At 40.0% G+C, this 22,798-nt stretch overlaps 3 protein-coding genes and 1 long non-coding RNA gene across 5 annotated transcripts; 1 reads left to right on the top strand and 3 right to left on the bottom strand.

The window, feature by feature from the left end:
• Nucleotides 1-869: 869 nt before the first annotated feature.
• Nucleotides 870-15,425, top strand: LOC145454727 (tryptophan 2,3-dioxygenase-like). 2 transcript variants are annotated; one of them, XM_080332717.1, is made up of 11 exons: nt 870-1,056; nt 1,122-1,224; nt 2,886-2,979; nt 3,042-3,175; nt 4,063-4,124; nt 10,964-11,039; nt 11,476-11,694; nt 12,980-13,123; nt 13,194-13,299; nt 13,590-13,680; nt 14,928-15,425. In XM_080332717.1, exons 1-11 carry the CDS (start codon nt 1,022-1,024, stop codon nt 15,181-15,183), a joined length of 1,320 nt encoding a protein of 439 aa, XP_080188843.1. In that variant the 5' UTR covers nt 870-1,021; the 3' UTR covers nt 15,184-15,425. The 2 variants fall into 2 exon arrangements, with proteins under 2 accessions (XP_080188843.1, XP_080188844.1); XM_080332718.1 differs by lacking the exon at nt 11,476-11,694.
• On the bottom strand, nt 4,749-7,175 carry LOC145454736 (uncharacterized). Its single transcript, XM_080332729.1, has 4 exons — nt 6,901-7,175; nt 6,707-6,833; nt 6,341-6,420; nt 4,749-5,318 (listed from the first exon to the last, which is right to left on the bottom strand). The coding sequence occupies exons 1-4, from the start codon at nt 6,997-6,999 to the stop codon at nt 5,064-5,066; spliced, it is 561 nt and encodes a 186-aa protein (XP_080188855.1). The 5' UTR covers nt 7,000-7,175; the 3' UTR covers nt 4,749-5,063.
• On the bottom strand, nt 7,133-10,367 carry LOC145454168 (uncharacterized). The gene is made up of 4 exons (XM_080332187.1): nt 8,892-10,367; nt 8,511-8,832; nt 8,307-8,400; nt 7,133-7,333 (listed from the first exon to the last, which is right to left on the bottom strand). The coding sequence occupies exons 1-4, from the start codon at nt 9,094-9,096 to the stop codon at nt 7,133-7,135; spliced, it is 822 nt and encodes a 273-aa protein (XP_080188313.1). The 5' UTR covers nt 9,097-10,367.
• A 2,424-nt stretch (nt 15,426-17,849) lies between the features above and the next one.
• On the bottom strand, nt 17,850-22,612 carry LOC145454742 (uncharacterized). Its single transcript, XR_013920213.1, has 2 exons — nt 19,402-22,612; nt 17,850-19,099 (listed from the first exon to the last, which is right to left on the bottom strand). It is a non-coding gene; the product is annotated as an uncharacterized LOC145454742 (long non-coding RNA).
• Nucleotides 22,613-22,798: the final 186 nt, after the last annotated feature.

Raw genomic sequence — 22,798 nt, 5'->3', positions numbered from 1 at the left:
AATCTTGTACACGATAGCACTGCGGCCGTGAGTAAGGTTGATGACGTCTTCGTCGAAGCGTTTGGATATAAATTTGTAGTTTTACTTTACTCCAAATACATCATTTGTGAATTGACTCTGCGTCGTGCGGATCTACGTACGGCATACGGCGTATCCTACGACATACTGCTTCGGCACTAGATGTTATACGTCTATATATACCATAATATAGGGTTACCGTATTTTGGAAATGTGAAAAGGGGACCCTTTATCAAAATATTCCGACTTACAATATTGGAATAAAATCCGGAAAATATGGTAAATTTTCCCCGAATTTGTGGTTGGTTGACCAAAAAAGGTCAGCTTTCCGGCTCAGCTCCCGAGATAGCCGCTGGAGCGATACTTCAGTGCTGATTAACCGTATCTCACTCAAAATTTTCCCTATGTTTAAAACAAAATTCTTAATAAAGAGGACAAAATCTCAAAAAATAGCACATTTGGTCGTCCTCCGAGGACACTTTCAAAAAAGTCAAAAAAGAGGACAATTCTTTTTAAAAGAGGACGTATGGTAACCCTACCATAATAAGTTACTGGCTTACTGTAGCTATAATGACTGACTCGTCACTGTCGGCTCGGGACAGGCTCCAGTGTGTTCATTGTTGGCATTGTTCAATGTTCATATATTCGTTGTCATCCAGGAGGACAAATGAAATAAATTGAGCAGCTGCGGTAAAGTTTTCTGTTATGGTTGCAAGCCACGTGTCGCATAGCGTGTATTGCTCAACGTGACTAAAACATAGTACTCATGTGTTGTCTCACGATATCGCATGCAATTTAACGCATGTCGTCAGAAGAATGACGTGAACTCCACGAATAAACTATTAATCATCAATGAAACAATAGACCACCGTATATATGTAATTATGCAACTATTCTGCCTGTATACTAATGGTATTAGCCTAGATTTTCATTTGAAACCTAACAGCAGGATATTCTATTTCACTCATTTGAGGCTTAATTTTGGTAGATCCTAATAAATTTAATGGCTTGTCCATATTTCACATTGCCAACAACAAGGTAGGAATATCAAGTGTTCAAAGGTTTCTATCGTGGGATGACCAACATTATGCATTTCTTTGCAGAGTTGCTAACAGGACTTCGGTCATAAGGCAGGGAGAGTCGCGTCAGAATGGATTTTGTCCTATACAGAATGAAGATGATTTGACCTATCATAAATATTTACAAGTAATAGCGAATACTCGATAGATTTCTAAGGCATAGCCCCTATACATTGGACTACATGCAGGCATGCGTTCTTCAATCTTATAGAACCGAAGTTCATCGCACAATAGGTTGTACACTAGGGCTCTTCAAAAATGACCTTTTTTCTCAAATCGTACTGGCTACTTGATAAAATTGGTAGGTTACCTAATTTAAGCCTACACACAAAATTTGGTTCAACTCCAGCCAGTAACCGCTTTGCTACAGGACAAGAAAGTTTCTATTTCTTATATATAAATAAATTATAAAAAAATTGAAAATTTTCTGTTCACCCCATTGAAGTGTTAGGCTATCTATAGAAACGATCCTCACCAAATTTGATTCAATTCCAACCAGTGGAAGCGGAGTTATTGCCGTCGAAAAATTTGGATTTGAATAAAATAGTATTTACGGTGACCGATTCCTTGTTTATTTATTATAGTTGTGCTCACCGTAAATACTATTTTATTAGAATCAAAATTTTTCGACGGCAATAACTCCGCTTCCACTGGTTGGAATTGAACCAAATTTGGTGAGGATCGTTTCTATAGACAGCCTAACACTTTCATGGGGTGAACAGAAAATTTTCAATTTTTTTATTATTTATTTTTATATAATAAATAGAAACTTTCTTCTCCTGTAGCAAAGCGGTTACTGGTTGGAATTGAACCAAATTTTGTGTGTAGGCTTAAATTAGGTAACCTAACAATTTTATCAAGTAGCCAGTACGATTTGAGAAAAAAAATCATTTTTGAAGAGCCCTATTGTACACTGTACCACTACAGCTACGGTTGTTACGCGATGTGATTCTCGATAAGTAATTGCAATTCAAATAAACTGATCACAGTTATCAGGAATATCAAGGTAATTCCACGATGAACTATTCCACTCGCGCGCAGCGCGCATACTCGAAAACCAGTTTGATCATATATCAGCTGTAAAATCAGTAAACTCGGTAGTATTAATAAATTCCAGATTCAATAGAGCGGGTTCCGTGAGTGTTCAAATTATTTGCCTAACCTGGCCGAGTACTATCCATCGTATAATTCACGCCTGTATTCAGTAGAATCACCAACCTGACCGGTTGACTGATTTGTTATTGATCTGTCACTATACCGCGCATCAAATATATTTTATTACTGCGGCAATTACGTAACAGGACGATCACGGTGTTTATATTTCAATCGGTTCAAGAGACACAATGTAGCCGACAGCGGGATGCGCAAGACGCAATGCGATGTAATAAACGGATATGATGATGTCGAAACGACCAAGGACATCTACCTATGGCTAATGTCACTATTAACAGTGTTCATTCTGTTCAATCTTGATTTTTTGACGGTCCAAGTTTTTAGGCGCCTTTCTACCGCATTTTTGTTCGCCTTACTTGTAATCGTTCTTCGCCGGGTCTTTCTATGTAGGCCTATATGCCGTAAGAACAGCGGCGCGATATGCATCGTGAGGATCATATTATAGGTTAGGCATAGTAGAATCATATTTCGTCATGACCACTTGCTTCTGTGATAGGATTGAATGCAGTGCAGACCCCGCCCCGCACAGGAGCGCGCTACAGAAATTTCTTCAGCTGTGTGACATATCTTCTGTTTAGTCGGTAAGGAAAAGTGATATATCGGTTGATATGACAGCTGGATAACATACTGAATGCGCAAACCTTGAGAAGTACCCTCGACGGACAGAAACCGGTACACGACGAACACCTATTCATCATAACTCATCAAGGTGAAACTGACTTGGTCTTGCCGAATGAGAATGAAAGCAAGTTCTCAATTCCTGCATTGCAGCTTTTGAGTTGTGGTTTCGACAGATTTTGTATGAGATTGACTCGATAAGTAGGATCTTGTCGGCGGAATACTTGGAGGAAAGGAAAAGTCTTTGCGTTATTTCAAGGCTAAATCGCGTGATCGCAATTTTGAAGGTATATACAATACATGTATATTGTATATTTATATACACTCCATGTTGTGGCTGAAATACATTGCCACCGAGAGCGTGACGGAATGGACGTTACCGAGAATGCTATTATCGAGAATGGACATTACCGAGAATGGACATTACCGAGAACGGACATTGCCGAAAATGGTCGTCAAGAATATAGCTTACTGGGACTGACGTTGTCGAGAAATTTATACCTGAGCATCGATACCGAATGTGGCAACGCCGTGATGCACTCATACGACCTGTGCATATGCATAACATGCCTGCATTGCATATATTGCATTCTCGGTAATGTCCATTCTCAGTGGTGTCCATTCTCGGTAATGTCCACTCTCGGTGGTGTCCATTCTAGGTAATTGCATTCTCGGTAATGGTTTTCTCGGTATTGTCCGGACACCGATGGGCTATGGTTATGTGTAGAGAGTCAGAATTGATTTTAATATTGTATTGTTGCCAGCGGCAACATCGTGTTATTCGTCTGGCGTAGAATTATAGTACAAGAATGCATATCACGGTCAGCACCAGAATTTATACGCGTATGTCTCGCTGTTAAGAATAGAAACAGGACGCAGTACATTTTTGTCCTTGATGTTTTGCGGCATATACACCGACTAATGAAATATATACATACGATATGTATACCAAGAGCGCATGATGTACAGACGCCGCTTGGATAAGGAAGGCGCAGATGTAACCTTGTATCCCGGTAATGCGGAGCGCCAAGCGGGGAAGTGATTGATACCAGCGTTACTAATCATAATCATTAATCTGGTCTTTGGTCTGATCAAGAAGCCGGACGCTCCACCATCGTCCATTACGCTATCTTGTCGGTAAAGAGGAACATAACAACTCCCAAATTTGTAACAGCTATGCTGCGATCAATTCGGTGTGCTGGAAACAATGACTCCACAAGATTTTCTGGACTTCAGGTGAGGAAGCCTCTATAGCACGCATCGAGATATGCAACAAAAGATGTAGTTGAAGCGAGTGATGTCCTAAAATTCGGTTCTATTCGTTGACGTATGCCGCTATGTTAAATAGAATATGCGATGAGATATCATCGTGATATGATATTATAACTCATTTCATTCAATAGTCACCCAACTAGTCATATTCAACGACCACTCATACCAGGAACTGTTTATGTGACGCGACGCCAGGCACAAAAAATCTCCATAGTGTTTAGATTTGATGGAAATTCGAATTTGTTTTATTGCGCACTGTAAATCTAAAAGGTGGAGATTTCCTACATTAAAACTGGTTCACCATTTTGACCATTTCTGGTGGAATGTAACTCCACCCCCCATCATGGTGGAAATACTTTCCACCCTATATGGGGGAATACCGTCCCCCCTATATGAGGATTACCTTCCACCCTATATGGAGGAATACCCTCCACCCTATATGGGGGACTACCTTCCGCCCTATATGGGGTAATACCCCCCACCCTATATGGGGGACACACCTTCCACCCCAACCTAGCTGTCAGCTGCCACACATCTTTGCTTTATGCAATACTGCAGAATACAAATCCAATTAAAAACATACAAGTATGGCATTTCATGCATTTTATTAGGCGTATTCGAACAGTCATTACTATAGGGTTACCATATTACGGAATCGAAAAAGGAGGACAATTTTACCAATGCAGGAAAGTTAGTTGATCAAGAATGACAGCAGATTTTGCTATTTTTTGCTGGAAAACTTTTGGTGTTGAATGGGAGTGATGACTCCAGAATTACCATCTTTTCACTTACATTTAGTGGTGTTGACTAAAATTGAAAGTAGGCACTTACACTCAACTTCCGAATGACCCGCTCGAACCTCCGTATGGTAACCCTACATAACTATGATGACAGTTCCATTGTTTATGGCAACATATTGGTAGTCCTCACAACGGAATTTGTCAGCTCTACGCCAGGCAGCTTTAGCAGGTATGACGAAATGAAGGTGAGGGTGTGCTTGATAGTCTTCTGAAACTTGATGTTAAATATCCAATGAGTTGCGATCAGAAGAGCAAGTGCTTCATCAAAACTTTCAATGTTTTTTGAGAAGATGAGTCCATCCAAGTGCAGGCTCCATTGCAAATTGTAGACCATCGTTGGATATGGAGAGATAGAAACCTGAAAGATATATTACTATGAAATCTTCGGACTTCAGATCATTATGATATCGAGATAGGTTTAGTACATGGGACAATTTATATTACCAATGCACAAGTTATTAACATGACTTTGTGTCACAAAGTGTTGCTCATTTGATTTATACTTTTAAAAATAATCTTGTCAAGTCAGTCTGCTTTGGTCGCAATGAAGTATATATTTCAGTCACGATGAAGTATATATTTCAATCTCATGAGCTCCAATCCATTACTAAAGCTATGCGACGCCTGTACCAGGTCTATGAAACTATTTAATTGAGCAATTTTGACACTTTCTATTGGTAGAAGTTGTTGGGGCATATCAGAAATATGAATTGACTCGTGACTCGGTTATGAAACACTGGTCTACCACTATGGTCATTTACACCGGGCCGGAATTATTTATTTTTCATTCCGTATTTGCCGACTTGTAGCACGGGCCACTTCTAGGAATTTTGTAAGACACCGCTTACACGGATGAGATGGCGAGGTAGAAACCAGACTAGAACTACAACTACTGAATTTTCAAAATCAGCAGCTACAACAGTGGTTATCAACCTTTTTGTCTTCTCGGACCCCTTTTGGACCGTTACGGACCCCACGGGAGCGTGCAAAAAATGACTTTTCTTGAAAATATTTTTATCAGTAGGCTCTTGGCAATTTAGCAATTAAAATGAGTCTCACAGCAGGATATTTCATATCAGACGGCCATTCTGTTGATGTGAGTTTGGAGTTTTTAATGAAGCGAGGCGGCCTCGTGATTTTCCTAATTAAAAAAACAAACACAAATTACGTTATCAACTATGTTATAAATTTGGAGGCTTCGCAGACCCCTGAAAATGCTTCGCGGACCCCCGGTTGAGAACCACTGAACTAGAACTACAACTACTGAATTTTCAAAATCAAATAAAAAAAACCTTAGTTAGTTTACCATCAACTAACTAACTGTTTAGTTTTAACAACGTGTATTATACATAATACATCATCTATCTACGAACAGCTTACCTCTCCAATATGAAGAAAATTGTCATATCCTTCTCCAAACATGGATGGTATACCAGCACGCCAATCCACCACTCCATCACCTACAAAGCAGACGCAGGTTATTAGAACCATCGATGATTACTTCTAGTGTTCCGATATTTATTTTGAACGCGTATAATTTTCGGAAATGAATCCAACTGTAACCGGCTGGTACGAGACAATGTTATTGTGAAAGCCACGATTATTGGTGCGGCGCAAGTCAAACAAGTTTCTACAATTGCCTCGCAACGGCAGAAGTTAGAGAGCCACTGCACTTGAATTCATTCGAAAAAAGTTGTTAGCGGAAAATTTGCAATGCCACACAATTTCATGAAATAATATTCTCACCAAGTAATCCTTGAATAGTCTCGGGAACTTTAGGCCACTTTATCTTGCCTTGAGCTATATTGTAGCGGCTCTGTGTTGTGTGCTTCAAAATATCAAACCCAATCAAGGTTTCAGCCTCTTTCAACATCTTAATATACATAAAATATGATACACCTGTAGCAATGACAATTCATACTCTAGACTACTGTACTTACCCATTGAGCATCCCATAGTGATGGATAGATCAGGAGTATCTCCGATAACTGAGCCCCTTCTAAAATCTGATTTCTGCGGTGTTGGTGGGTCCTCTTCATTCGGTCTAGGAGCGTGACTTGGTTTGGCTCCCTCTTTTTAACTTCTTGTTGTATATCTTTTATGTGATTATCAATGCTGTGTTGATCTCCGACAAGATCCGGACAGAAATTATCCTGAAAAATTAGAATTTAACTAGCTCATCTCAAAACCAAGATAAAAATTAACTGGACTTACAACCCTGACTCTTTTGCATCTTGAGCTGCTGGTTTCTTCTTCCTCAATAACATTCCTTCGTTTTGTACCATACTTCTGCTTCATCTGATTCACCAATTTAGCTTGTAACGGTCTTCGATATTCATTGAACTTCTGCTTTAAGGCAATATGCCACGAGCCCTGAAGAAATTGCAATTATTGTTACACTCGACTCTGTAGAGGGCACTAATACCAAAACCAAGAAAAAAAACCTAAACAGCCCGCAAAGTCTGAAAATCGGCATTGTTTCAACAGTGGCAGTGCCACGACACAATGAACATAACAATGTTCAATTTTGTCGAGCGATTGTTGGGAACAATGCCGATTTTCAGACTTTGAGGTGGTTCCATTGCATGGACTCAAGTCGCGATTTGTGGGTGACTCGACTTGACTCAATTCTTTAAAAAAAAATACGTTAAATGACTCGACTCGAATCAATTTTTCATTGCAACTTCGAAAAATAGTTATTTCGAGTATGAGTCCTGATACTTGGCAAAATAGGGCCAGAAACTGTTAAGACTGAGGAAAATTACTGTATTCTGGATGGGAGCCAATCACTTTAGCAGAATTGACAAAAAGTGGATTGAACTGAAAACCTAACATTGAACGTAACGACTTGGACTTGGCTTATCTTGTAGTTATTCTGGAATTGTGGTAATTGCCTTCAGAAATACATTGAAGCAGCGTACAGTGTACAGGTATAGTCATGACAAAAGAGACCATAGGCGCCGACTTACGAGGTTACGAGGTGGCGCAGGTTGGGACATTTTGATTTGCGAAGACTGTCGCCGAGGCTGCGTAATACCAGCGCGTATTTAATTGTTCACCAGACATCAGTGACTCGCTAATTGACAGCGCTTCCGGACTCTTTGGCAAGCTTATCATACGCCAAAAATCGTCAATAAGAATAGATTATATCAGGCATGGGCAATGTGCGGAAATTTGTTTGGGCGTCAACACGTAATTCAATTAGTATGTCTTGGCGGCCGTCGATATTGGTGCGTATAATACGCTGATATGAAAACATACATTAGTCCGGAATTCACCTGTAATGGGCAAGGACAGTTGACTATGGATATTTGCCCAGGACTACAGGTACATGCAGCTGACTTACATAGCTGGAATTTTCTTCGTTATTATCTTTCAAAACTGGGTAGTTTCTTATTAATGCCGAGCATACTTCTTGATACTGACGCGCAGTGGGGTACCTGTTAGATAGATCGGCATATAGTTACCTGATATCTATCCAAACTAATGAAATGCATGCACGAATTTCAAAACAAATTACGATGGATGAATTGAATAGAATGATACTTACAAAGTATATTGTAAAAGATCTTGAAAGAGAATTGTCCTGATCTCTTTTCTCAGTCTTGATGGAATTACAATATTGCGAGCGCTACCAGGTACTAGGTGTTTGATGCGTTGCACCAGGTATTGAGGAAAAGTTGGGATGTTGTAGACCACAGGCCATCGTCGGTATGAACGTGAAAGTGATGATTCAACTGGATCATTCGTCACAATAGATTCAGATGAATCCAGTAATGATTCAACTGAATCATCCATCACATCACGTTCAGATGAATCCACAGTTAGGGAGTCGTTAGTGATGCTGCTGTCGCAAACGCTTTGTACTTTTTCTTGGAAAATTGGGTATAGAGGTGAAAAAATTGATAATTGAAGTCAAGCCTAAACTCACCCGTAACAAGGACTCTAATCCGATCATTGTCTTTTACATAAGCATCAGACAGATCAACCCAATCAGTAAACTCCTTATCATAACACTGAATATTCAAGAGTTCCGGCGCCAAATCAAATTTCAGTGCAACAGATGATGGTATATCCTCTTTTGTGCACACATTAATGATCTTGTTGTTGGTATTGAATGTAACTAAAAGTCTCATAATTATTTAGGACTGAAATTACAAATTACAATTAGTTTTCAATTACATCTCACACCAAGTGATCTAAACGGACATGATGGTGGTCATCGACTGCGTAGGCATCTAAAGGTACAAATGATTTTTCATCGTCGGGGTAAAGCAAATATTTCACTTCAGAGTTTTCCACAATGTGACTGTGAATTTGTCTAGAAAAGAAAATTGTGACGCCAGAAAGATATCAGAAGAGTTCCTTTCATTCAAACAATGAAAATCCAAATTGTAAATGTGCAGCTACTGCATGATGGTAAAACCATAGCCTTTATATAAAGGCTTATATAAAGGCTATGGTAAAACTATAAATACAGAACCAGTTTGAATACCCAATAGCTCTATACCTATGGTATGCATGAATATAAAAATGTACTCTTCCTAGATTATTTCTTGCATTATAATCACCAGTTGGCTTACTTGAATTATTTTCCCACCAAACAAGATATCAGCAGAAAAACAGTATCGGGTCATCAGATGCATCATTCTCATCTCGCAGGTACTGCTAACTGCTTATGGCAAGTTCATTGTATTTTTAGTCACGAGCGATACCGGTACTCAATACGAAATCGATTAGGCAGATGGCATAACTTATGAACTAAAATCAACAATACTCATAATTGTGATTAACTCAAAATCAATGAATATAAATATCTTTTTCTGTCGACTGACTGACTGACTGACGGCGGAGAGAGCGCATCGCGTACATTCGAAATTGCCAGAGTCCCGGATGCTGAATTAGCGCCGGTCACGGTTCATTGGTGAGAATGTTGGCAATAATAATATACGTTAAAGGTTTTGGATATGCTACAGTCGTGAAGGATATTGAAATAATTATCACAATCCATTATTAATATTCAGATATTTTCAAATTTACTAATCCCTTTACTGGTTTAACCACTTGAACAAAAAATGTTTAAAATTTTAACAATATTCCCAAATGCACGCGACTGTGACTTTATATTGAGTGAAAAAACAACACTCGACTCGAAATTCATGTCTGATGACGTTATTAACTAGAAGCCAGTATCGACTGTCATGTTTTAATTAGGCAATACGACAGTTTGCGAACAGTCATTTCTGATTTCCACCATGTCAATAATTGTTTTCCACCAAATAGGGTAGACTATTGATTCCTCCCTCCTTCCACCCTCTAAATTCCTCCATATGTGGTGGAGATACGGTGGATAAAAGAAGGAAAAGTATCTTCCTCCATTTTCCTACCATTTTTTCCACCTTTTAGATTTACAGTGCGATGTGCAAGTTGTATGGTTTGTGAACGGGCCTCAGCTTGACTTATCTTTGAACTAAGCCCGCAACTCAATACAAAAGAAAACAATGCAAATTCGCAATTGATATTAGTGCCAAATACGATGAAAATGTGCCCTGATGACTTAATGACATTCGGTACCCTGACTCTACTAATAGCCGTGCTACATATGTATGCATGGTTGTACAATGTACATGTACATGTACAAGGTACAATGGACCAGGGCCGTCTAACAGCACGAACATGTTGCGACCGGCACAATGTATATCAAAATTTCAGAATTTACGTTTGTATGGCAAGCTTTGCATCTAATTCGAGGCTTGAGAAGTGAGCACCGGTGCCGTGATCTTCAAAATTTGGACCCTGTTCGGCTACGCCTATAAAATCCGATTAGAACCCGGTTTTTCCCCAGACTGTCGTTTCCCGTGCATGTGCTCAAGAATAATATATATAATAATTAGCATTTACCCCTCTACGAGACGCTCCTGTTTATGTTAGCATGTCGAATCAACCGCACATTTTGAAGATTGTAGTTGTACAGAGAATTTCCTATTGATCTTTACGTTTTAGAGATACTTTGGGAGTAGCCTCCGGATTCCAGAGCTATCAATTCCGTTTGATGGAGATCCGATTTGGTGTCATCGATGTAAGTTCCATCTTTTTGCTAAGGTCAATGCACCAGACCGCATTCAAAATATTTCAACACCGAGCCGGAGATGAATCAACAGAACGTTCCGATTGAACTCTCGCTCAGTGTTCACTATTGCTGTAATCAGTGCAATGCACGTTATGGTACGGCCACTGATCATATGTTTCTAATTGGGACACTAGCTGACGCTATCCAGAAACTATCGACCAGAATAACATCTGTATTCTGTACTACCGATTTCTAATTGAATCACTGCTGATTTTGCCGAATTTAAATTAATGTGACATGTGTTGGTAGGCGAGGGCATTATATCCGGTAAACTTGAGGGCTGTTTAGAAGCGGAGTAGCCAATGCACCAACATCTTTTCACATTTTATATTTGACCTTGCAACATGGTAACGATTATCAAATTGCGAAAAACTCGGTTCCGTAGGACCTTCGCGTGTCATACGACAGGAAAAGCTTCCTTGAAGCGTTCCCTAACAATGAAAGACAGCTTCTTGAGAAGGCCCAATCCGAGCCATCCCTTCTCGACCTCGTCAACGACTGGCTCAGCAGGACTCCGGGACTCAAAGCGCGATCGTTCGATTTCTGGTGCAGATTCAAAGTCAGCGTGAACTCCATGCTGGCCGAGATGAAACTGGCAACTCAGGTAAGACCAATGGAGTCAGTATCTGTATTCATGCGGTGAGGGAGGACATGGTCACTGGGCCGGTATTCATCGTATCGCATATATGTTACAGCGGTATAAGAACCGTTACGTCGTATATATTGGCGGGATGTATAGGTTATTCATTTCGATTGCACCACACTATCCACAACGTCTTCAGTCTCGTTAGCTTCCGCTCCGACATGATGTAAAGTCGATGATGATATGTCAATGCTGGAGATTACTGGACTATTAGATCGGACATATCAACTTCGCCTTCCGTCACATGCCACTTCATTTTCATTGCCTGTCCTTTATATGCAACCATCCGTTACTTTTCAGTCACTGCGCCATGTGCATGTCTCTTATTTACATCTTGTTGGGTCTTAGGCCAAGGAGTGTGTTTGAAACACTACTCCAAATCGTTTGGACATTTTCCTACCGTTTTATCGTATCATAATCTTGTGGCGTGTTGTTTTGAATTCATCGAAATGCTAACAATTCGAAGGTGTCCCACAATGTGAAATACTGATTTGACTCCACTATATACTCAAATGATTGTGAACGTGGATGCATTGAAAAAAATTACGTTTTGGGTGTAAGGACTTCTGTAACAGATGCTCGAGGCCTGTGTGAATCGGATTTGATGAAATAGTGATACGGAATCTCCAGTCTATTGCTTGCTTATCTCTAAATCATATCTCACTCAATTTCAATTTCATAATGTATGCTACCGATACTGATTCTTTCTCTCTCACCCAATAGCAACTTAACTAAGAGATCTATCGACTACTCAGGACCTACCACCTGGAATGAACTACCCTAAGATATCCGTGAATTGCCTTACAATAGATTAAAAAAGACCTACTTAGTCACCACTTGTCGTCATATTAACACTATTGTCCTACCTTGCCCAGACATTGCTTCATAATCATTTGCTTTACCATCGTTTACTTTCTTTTTTATTTTCCTTTTCACACTAACATTTCTTACCGACTGTATAGAGTCAAGTGTACCTGTTTGATGCTGGTGTGATCAGACTAGTTGACCTTCACGGTCGTATCAATGATTCTTATCTGATACCAAATACTGTACATGCATATTTTCTCTGCCACCATCATTGCCGTCTGTTTTTTAATATATTTTGGTTGGATGGAAATAAAGGCTCGTTCGCTCTCTCCCTCTCTCTCTCTCTCTCTCTCTCTCTCTCTCATCTCTCATCGGCGAGGGTCTTAACTTTTAACTGCCGTCGCACATTGAGATTATCTTTCGAAAACCTGTCGCGCAGGATGAGTGTGACGACGTGGCTCGCGAACGAATGCTGTGGAGATATGACAAAACCAAGAAGAATTTCACAGAGTTATTTGACGAGGAACACCACAACAACTTACTGAAATTGCACGAACGTCGACTAACGTACCAGGCTATGCAAGTAATCTCACCAGGCTTGCGACATCACACGAAAGCATGCCGCATAATAACAAACTATATGCCGTCTATAGGGCGCGCTGATGATATTCTTCTACCGGGACGAACCCAGATTTCATTTGCCGTACCAATTATTGCAATCTCTCATGGACCTGGATAGACAGTTTATGAAATTGAGATGTAAGTTATAAGCAAAGTTCTAAATCTAAAAAGTATATAATATATATAGCCTACATGTCAGTCAACATTGGCATTATATTTGGGACGTACATACGACTAAATATGACTGTGCAAATCAGGTAAACTGCACTTTCTGGTACCAAATTAACTTTATTCGACACCAATTTCAATTCGTGAAAATGAGATGACATGATTTGCATCAGCGCTATTGTGGAAATCTATAATAAATACCCCTATCTTACAACCATATTACAGAGCAGTTTAACATGAAGCGACCATTCTTATGACAGATAATCACACGAGTATGGTACAGCGTATGGTTGGCAGTAAAGTCGGAACCGGAGGCTCGTCGGGATACTTATACCTGAGATCCACGTGCAGGTAAATTGGTTTCCAGCGGTCTGGCAATTAAAGTAGTGAGTAGGCCTAATGTAACTAGGGCAATTTGTTTGACCTAAATAACGAAATTGACCGACTTTTACCTAACGTATGCGAACTAGGTGTTTTCTCACATAATGTTAGAAATGTACTACTTATCATTTCTAGTTCGAACCGTCTGTCCTTACGAAGTAGTTCGCCAAAACTTTTTGGACCCTAAAACTGACAAATTATTTCATGAAAAAACGTGATTTTAACGAAATCTGGCCCTATGAAGAATTCCAGTAGTCACACCAAGTATTATGGTAGAAATAATTAAAATCAGTTGCAGTAAAACGAAAGATACTTTCCTACATTCTCGGGTAGGAAGTGTCTGTCCTTACTAAGTAGCTTGCCAAGAATGAAGAAAGAACGTTCAACGGTAGCAGTTGTTGGCCGATAGCACTGAAGTTGTGCGTGCGTACACTGCTGGTGCTGGTGACACACCGTGTTGCTTCATTCTGACAACGGTGTCTACATCACAATTTGTCATAATGCGCTTCTTGATATAAGAACCATGCAATGCCCGCGCAGTCTGGCTTCAGTTAGGATATTGCGGTACGTTGAGCATAACACCATGTCAATCTATTGGTTTTATTTCAATATGTTTTTGATTCAGGATGAACAGACAATGGGCCGTCTACAACGGCAGACTTATAAAGTTGGCTAAAATCTGTAAAATGTCAAATGATATGTTCCCGACAGCGCAAAAGCTACGATACAAACGAAATGGAGGTTGTAAAAAAATTTGACTTCGTTTACAATTTTGACATTTTGACGTAACGCTACAATTTTGACCTAATTTTGACTTTTTTGACATGTCAAAAAAATTGCTTGAATAATGAGTATTGGTGAACGGCGAACGAGGTCTCGGACCTGTAAAGCTGTTCAGAATTAAAACGTGTTGGAACAATTTAACGATAATTTAGTCAATCGATTTTAGAGAAACATCGGCAAACGTGCAATTATTATTATTGTTTTTATTGTCTCGTTATTCACAATGTACCACTACTGTGGCGTGAGGTGGCGGTAGTGACAATATCAAAATAAATAATAATACTCCCAAATAATCCTGTTTTGGATCCACCATTTCAGATCCACATTTGAGAAGTGCGTCACATCTCTTGTAGTAGTAATTTGCAGGCTGACAGCATAGAGTATATATACGATTGTCAGCCATATATATCTTACGTCCGATTTTATCTTAACAGCGACAGATACAAGATATTCCTCGACCTGCTGAACCTGTCCACCTATTTGGTACCTCGCGACCGTATACCGCCTCTCAGCTCCGAGATGAAGAAATCGCTCTCGATCGAAGGCTGCTTCGAGATTGGTCCGCCGCGATTTTTGGACGAACGGGACCCCGGTTATCTGACCGGTAGTAACCCCAACGTTTCGATCGCAAAGGATACGGACGATAGCGTTGAAATGGCGGTAAAAGAGAGGAACGGGACATTAGTGTGAATGCGGAAGCGGGTCGTTGCAGTATGATACTTGCATGTATGCCCATTGCCCAATGTCTATATGAGAGACGTCTGGTCGCTTGAACATGCTACATCTGTTCATTGCTTCGCCTTGTGTCTTGTGTAGGCCTCATCGCATTGTACGTTTTGAGCGGACGAAAACAATAGAGTCTTTGATTATGATTATTATGAATATGCACATTGTGATCAATTTGTGAAATAAACAAAAGCCGGTCTGCACAATCCTTGCCTTTTCACTGTCGGATAGTACGGGGATGCCATCCGATCGACGGATGTTCTTATTTAACATGCGACATCATGAAAAACGGCAGTTGAGCGTGTGACACTTTTAGCATGAGACATTATAACCCCCACACACCTTCCAGACCGCGACATTTACCCTTATCCCAAACCCTTTGACCCCAAATCTACTCCTAACCCAACCCACATGCTGAAGTGTCATATGCTATTATATTGCATGTTCTTGATCATTGCTAATATGTCCAGTGGACATTGTCCACGGAACCCACACGACATCATAGAATAGCAATAAATTATTTACCTTGAAGCAAATCAAGGCTGTTGTAGACATGCTGAGAGACCGATTATTTTTACAAACATCTCTTCATCAGCTACGCGCCCAGTGACAATTTATACGTTTATGAATCTTGTAATGTGAACCACGAACGTTCATTGAAATCATATATAACCAGAGGTGGTCAAAGTAGTCACCGTCGCTACTCAAGTAGAAGTAGATATAACGCCGGAATTTCTAGTCAAGTAGAAGTAGGAGTTATGGTTCACAAGTAAGTAAGTAAGTAAGTAGGCATTCTACGCTTATTTTTGCCTACAAATCTGAAACTGTCAAGTAGAAGTAGAAGTAATCTAAAATCATAACTACTTAAAAAGTAGTTTGAGTAGGCAAAATATACTTCAAGTACTTCAAAAAGTAGAAGTACTTCGTTACTGACCACCTCTGTATATAACCCCTTGAAAAGTATGCAATATTTATTGAAGTTGGTTTTCTTATTTCTCTCTCAATATCATGTATCACAGCGCATCGTCTTTTTGGGGGTTGATTTGTTGTTTCGACAACTATAACATCTTGTTGATGCGTTAATTGAGGTGCTAAAGAGGCTCATAGAGACGTAGATTATGTGTCATCAAAGTTCAAGGCAGCAAATCTCTTTCAGAAATAATTTTGTTTGATCGTCATGATGTATCGACATAAACGGTCACGTAGCAGCCCGATGTTTTTTCATGATTCGTGAGCTGCTCACTCATAGCACCGAATGAATATGGATCCTGGATCAAGCTTCTTTGTTATTAATATGTCCAGACCCAGGATTCAACTGCTACAATATTTACTCAGTTCCAACAACCAACAAGACCAAAAAACTAATCTGTTCCGATCAACAACTGCTGATTATTATTATTACAGCTGCTGAATCGAATTAAACTGTTTGTACTCAAGCAGTGCTTCGAAATTCACATTCTTATTTCATTTTTCTTCCAATTAATTTTGTGAAATCAGCTTCAACGGCAGCCGTCGATGGAACGACTGTTGCCAGTCCTCAAAAGAAGATCTTCAGCTTTTCATATTCTGATTACTACCTCAAATCCTACTTTTTGGCGCACGGGCACTTATATTATTTACTTCTTAATGGTTGTGTGGATTGATGCACGAATTAACCATCAACGCAAAATATCATTACTCGGCCTTTTGGGCTCGATTTCAAGGATACCTTAAAGATAGTCTGCTGACCCATGGAATATACACACCAGGACACACCCCAGAGTTTAAGAACTCATGCTTGCGACTTTCATAAATATTAATTATTTTCAAAATTTTACATTTCGCATCTGGTTACCCAATTGCCAAAAATAGCAATGGCTATGGAGAATTTGGTCATCCTTACTGAGTTACTATAACTTTTGATTGATCATTGTTTGACAGGAGATTTACTTCCGTGTGGCAGTAAACATTGATGATACGAGATACACGAGATCTATTAAATATCTACGATGTTTTCATTGACCTACGTCCCGCGGCAATGATATAGGCCACATCGGTTAACTGCAGTGTATATTTACGAGTGTATGTATATATACACTACAGAGAAGCATTCTGCATTGAGAAGCCCGGGATAGAACACGCCCTATAACTGCATGACGAATCATTATAGGGTGGAGAGGGGCAAATAGACAACATCCCAGATATGTGATAATCACATTCTTCAGTGTCATATATTGAGACTCACTATAACACAGTTAACATCTAGCGATAACCATTGTCGTGAAGTATATCGCAGGCCCCGCTGGTACATTGTAAAGGCAGATCTACTAAAATGACAACGGCCTGTGAGGATGTAGTGGAGTCGTGTCGAGTTACTTTGCAGGAAATCATTTTGATTGAGCAAATATATCTTGGAATCCACATGATAGAACTTTCATGTTATGCCGTGTTCCAGTAGCATGAAAGTGCATCTGCATTTGGCTAGATGGTATTGAGATGAGCTGCAGGAGATTTCTGTCGGTTAACGGATATTTCCTTCCAGCAGGTTTACTCAGAGAATCATTGCGAACCGGAGGAAGTTGACTCAAATTTTCTTCAAAAATGGATCCAATACTTTCAGCGACCGTGTTTGTCATAGATGTTAACAGACATGACAGTGATTCCCAACCTTTTTTAGTGTCGGATCCGCATTTCAAATTTCAGAGTAGCCGGAGCCGCACGAACATACTCATCAAGAATAACAAAAATTACAAAGCGTGAAAGCACGTACCAACGAATAGCAACACTAGCAAGAAAAAAAATCAATCTAATGTCCAACTTGGCATTGGCTTTGATTTTCAAGAAGTGTGTCAAAGCGAGGCGTAATTGCAGAGAATGCAGTGCGCAGTAGCTGCTTGAGGTGGTCATCGGTCAATCGACTGCGATACTGGTTTTTGATTCTGACCATTTTGTTAAAAAGTGCTTCACATATGCATAAGTTGATAACAATAGAAAATCGTTTGTACTGTGCATTGGTTATCAAGTTGGGAATCTTTGCCTCTGGAATTTGACGCCAAAATTCGAGTAAAGTCTTCACTATTCAATAATTGCTTGAGTGCGATATCTGACTGCATGTTCAGCAACTCAAGTTGAAAATGACTAGGAGCAGTTGCCACATTATATACGATTGTTGATATACGACAGGGGTCAACAACACGCGGCCCGCGGCCGCATGCGGATAGCATGGAGGAGAAAAAAACTGGGGTGCAGACTAGATGACCTTGCTATAAAGGCCGTATCGCATCTCCGTCGTCAAAGCATCTCGATGGTGCAGGCGAAAAAGAATACCATATCTCTCTCGACTGTACCCAATATCACTATTCCTTCGGTTCGGCATGGTAATATCATTCTATGGAGGAATAATTTGCTGATATGGATAGGCATATTGCCTTGGCGTGCAATGGCCCACCTCTGCCACGACCGGGACGCTTGATAAACGACTTCAGGCTCTCCAAAAGACCACGCGCGTGGAGAAAGTTTCCAGCAAACAGGCTACCGTGTCTATAACTAACCAAATATCGATTCTTTAATCCAGGGGTGGACAATCTGCGGCAGTAGAGGGAAAATTATGCGGTTGTCGACACTCAATTCAATTAGGATCTGCTGGCGGCCGTCAATAGGCCTATAATGCAAAATGAATTTACGAATTGACTCCCTAACTGATGAGAGGTTTGAACTATTCTTGAAATTTTCTGCGCACTAGGCGCGCTTCAATGCGAGTTGATTTAGGATTTTTATACAGTAGTGTCCTTTTTAATCAGAGTCAGACAGTACAGATGCGAACAGCAGAGGAAAATGATGCGCCCCGTAAAGAAATACCAATTTTTAATCGTGTTCTCCTCATCACGAATTAATTTTTTTTCTGGCAGGCCTGCGTTTGGGCGAATCCAATATATTTCTACTATACCGACAATTCTAATGGGAGGTAAAGAAATAACTGCATGCAACAAAGGGGACTAATGAGAATTGGCCCACCCAAAGATGCAGCACATCATTAATAACTTCTCTCCAAGTTTTTGAAGACACCCCCTGCATCAACTCTACCGGTGAATCTCATCACATGAGAAAGGATAAATATTTGATGGTATAATATGTGAAACTATACTAACATTTAATGACGAAATTCACTCATGAACATGAATAATTTTTCGCGCTTTTCGCGACTACAGAACGAATCCCTGTCGCTCTTCATAACATGACTATATTCAATATTTCCGTGCGCATAGTAAGCCGATATCAGTAAATAGATTAGTCCGGAGTGTACCGGCAATGGACATGGTGAGTTTAACGTGGATATTTGGCCCCAGTTAGTTCATTACCACTATGCACCGGAGTGTGGCGGCGGGCTACATGAGTAATCGAAATGCGGCCGTGAATAGCAAAAAGGTTGGCCACCCCTGTTTTAGTTGCTACAGATTATTGTCAGATATCGTCCGCAGCTCATAGTTAAAAATATATTGAAATTGATGATCATGATATTTTTTTGTATTTGTGTTTGTTCCATAAATATTATTTCTTTTGTGCCGCACATGTTAGAGAACACAGCATTGTACTAACGTAGCGAGTTGTCATTCGTGGAAGTTAAACTGCGTTGGCTATTTTAATCTCGATATTGAAGTCATGTGGCCCGCGGCCTCTAGGAATTTTGAAAAGTGGCCCGCGACCCATAGTGAGTAAGCGACTCCTGATATACGATGTTCTTTTGAAATCTCTATTTTAGTTTCTGACGATTACCCCTGAAGAGTGTCAGCCGAAAATATTCGGGTTCATTTCAATATGAATTGAACATACTATTCAATTGTATATTGAAGTTCTGTACCTCCACGAAGCTGTGCAATGGGATTTGAAAACATTTTCATCATGGGCAAGAAAGCATTCATTCTGTCAATGCGGCGGTTGAACTCATCAATAAAGTTGCTGTTAGGCCTGTTGTATGCATCAAATGATCCATTGGTTTGATGGTCAGATACCGTTAGGAAATGTGTTGTAACACCGCCTGGACTAAAGTCTGGTGGTGAGCTGACTTAATTTTGAGTGCCGATCCGAGCGCATTTGAGTGTGAGTATACTTTTCGGCGTGAGTTGAGTATCGAAATCGTTAACAACGATTCGTTGCTGAGTAGAGAATCGCTACTCGACAGCAGAGGAATTGGTCTCCACCCTTAATTATAAACTCCATACTCCGGACTCCAAGCTAAGCAAGGATAATTTTTGAATATGATTTTTTTGTTAATATTTTTGTGGGATTTCCAAACGTCAATGGGAGCCACAAGAAGGCTAGTTGGGAGCCGCGGTTGGGAATCACTGGACATAACACGATTAATTGATTCGAGTTTAATATAGTTATGGATCATCCTCATATAGCACGTACCCACCTATAAGCACGTGAACAAACATTTTTCGTGAGGATTTGCATGATGATGATCACAACACGAACCAGTCAAATTTCAATTTCGAGGTCTAAAATTAGTTCTGCATCAGTACGACTGTAATTAGTTGACTTTTCAGACGATATTTTCTGAAGGTCGCATCCGTTTTTTATTTCAAAATCTTTGTCACGAGGAAGCAAACTAAATATAAATATAGTGAAAGTGGCTATATTCGTGTTATGACGTGGTAATTTATAGCAAAAATTCGCAACCCACACCAATAATAGGATGTTCAATAACGTTGGGATAACAGGTATGAGCTACATCAGCTATATGTCAGCTATCGTAAGTCGTAACATTGTACACCACAGACTTTGATTCGGCAGGGCTTTAAAGTGAGATTTTGCCGAATTTGCACAGTTGCTGCAACAGGGACACCATAACAACAAAAATCACGTCATAACATCATAAATTTGCACGCTATTCACCGTACAGGGGTTTGTATGATCGGCGAAAGACGCCAGGTAACTATGACTGTCCCGACGACGAATTTGCGGAGTCACTGTTACGTCAGAGTCTTTATATAATGTGTCTCGGGTTGTTTACATCACTCGGTACATTTCCTATTTCGTATTGCTTGTGATGCAATAGCACAATGAGAAATATAAGCGTGCGAAGGTCAGCACAGACCAGAGCTAGGTATTAAACAATGTCAAAGAAGGATGTTAAAACACCACTAAGCACCGCTACATCCTTGATCGGATGAGAATAAATGAGAAATGCTCAGCTTTGTAATATCAGCAGCATAAGACGAGAATGTTGAACAGTTGTAATTCACAAAATCGTTATTATTTACATTCTTACCGGCGATATACGTCTCATGTAGTGCACAGTGACTTGGCATATATGCTGTACAATATAATGAACAAAAGAGAACGATTCGCTTCGTTATCCTCGCCAACACCATGGAGATACTGAGAAAATAGGAGAACGGCATACTTTGGATTGTTTGTGTAAACAAGACACATTCCAAATTGATGTGGTTGAAATTCTTGTCACTGTGAATTGCTTTGCATTTGACCAACGGTCTCTATGACTCAATTTATGTATCCTCCCCGGGCAACGATAATATAATTAACATAATCTTACACTTTTCATATAAAGCTCAGAACTTGTTGGTAACTCAAGAGTACAGCTGGCAACTTATGTTACTTTGAAATACTTGTCTAGATACTGCAGATCGAGTTACAAATATTCTTGGGGATCAAGTTCAGTCAACAATACTACTTGGGTGAGTCGGTGTGGATTCGTGAACCGAGCATATTTCTGTATCCTATGTACAATTGGATATGTAGGTCATAGGTCATACTTCGATAAATTAGCTCTGACCTCTCGTCAACCGCGAATTGAAAGTACCAGAGTAATCGCGAATGCCAATTACACGATATAAATATATTATACACTACGTAACTTTCCTTTACCTAGAAGGTGCCTTTACAACGCTGCCTTGACACCAACATCGCAAGTTACATATCTTCGAAACCCCGACGGAATTTATCGATGGCTTTACCAAGAGCGTCTTCCGTTTCTAAGCAAATCTACAGCCCAATACCGACACGATATTTCACTGGTTATTTTCCCGAGAAAATATTCAAGAGTCATCGCAAAAGTATTTTGTTTCGTGCGATGCTGCAGGTATTTTACTACGCCACTATGTTGCAATACTAAAATGACGTCATCTTCATCACGCGTTGTCGTACGATTGGCTGTGCGACGCTGTAAGATCCAGCAATGGATACAGTTTTCGCCTGCTTTCAAGTTTTCACGTGATACAGAGTATGCTTTGATTTTAATATTTGTTAGTAACCTTGTTAATGCGAAATTTATCCTGAATCTGTCCGCTTTATGTGTCAGTCACGTTGATTTCAAAAGAACTATCTTTAGAACAGGCCTTTTCTCCCTTACGATGCCGGTCTCGTGAATAGTCACGATGCTGTTCGTCATTACGCAATCTCTGGAAGGGGGCTATGTTTGTCCTCATAAACTGGGAGAATGAACAAGGAATGCCAGTATATTTAGTGGTTGTACAAGGTCAGACAGTCGAGGGTAAAGATTATTTCGTCCGGGTTATAGAACTTGCAAAGCAGATATAAGGATCGTTGTAAGATGGGTTGTGCTATTAGTCCACGAGTG

This window comes from Botryllus schlosseri, chromosome 13, assembly GCF_051294905.1.
Source record: "Botryllus schlosseri isolate E-star chromosome 13, Bs_hap1, whole genome shotgun sequence".
NCBI classification, from domain to species: domain Eukaryota; kingdom Metazoa; phylum Chordata; class Ascidiacea; order Stolidobranchia; family Styelidae; genus Botryllus; species Botryllus schlosseri.
Note: the sequence above shows the minus strand (reverse complement) of the source record. Positions and strands in the feature narration are given on the sequence as shown.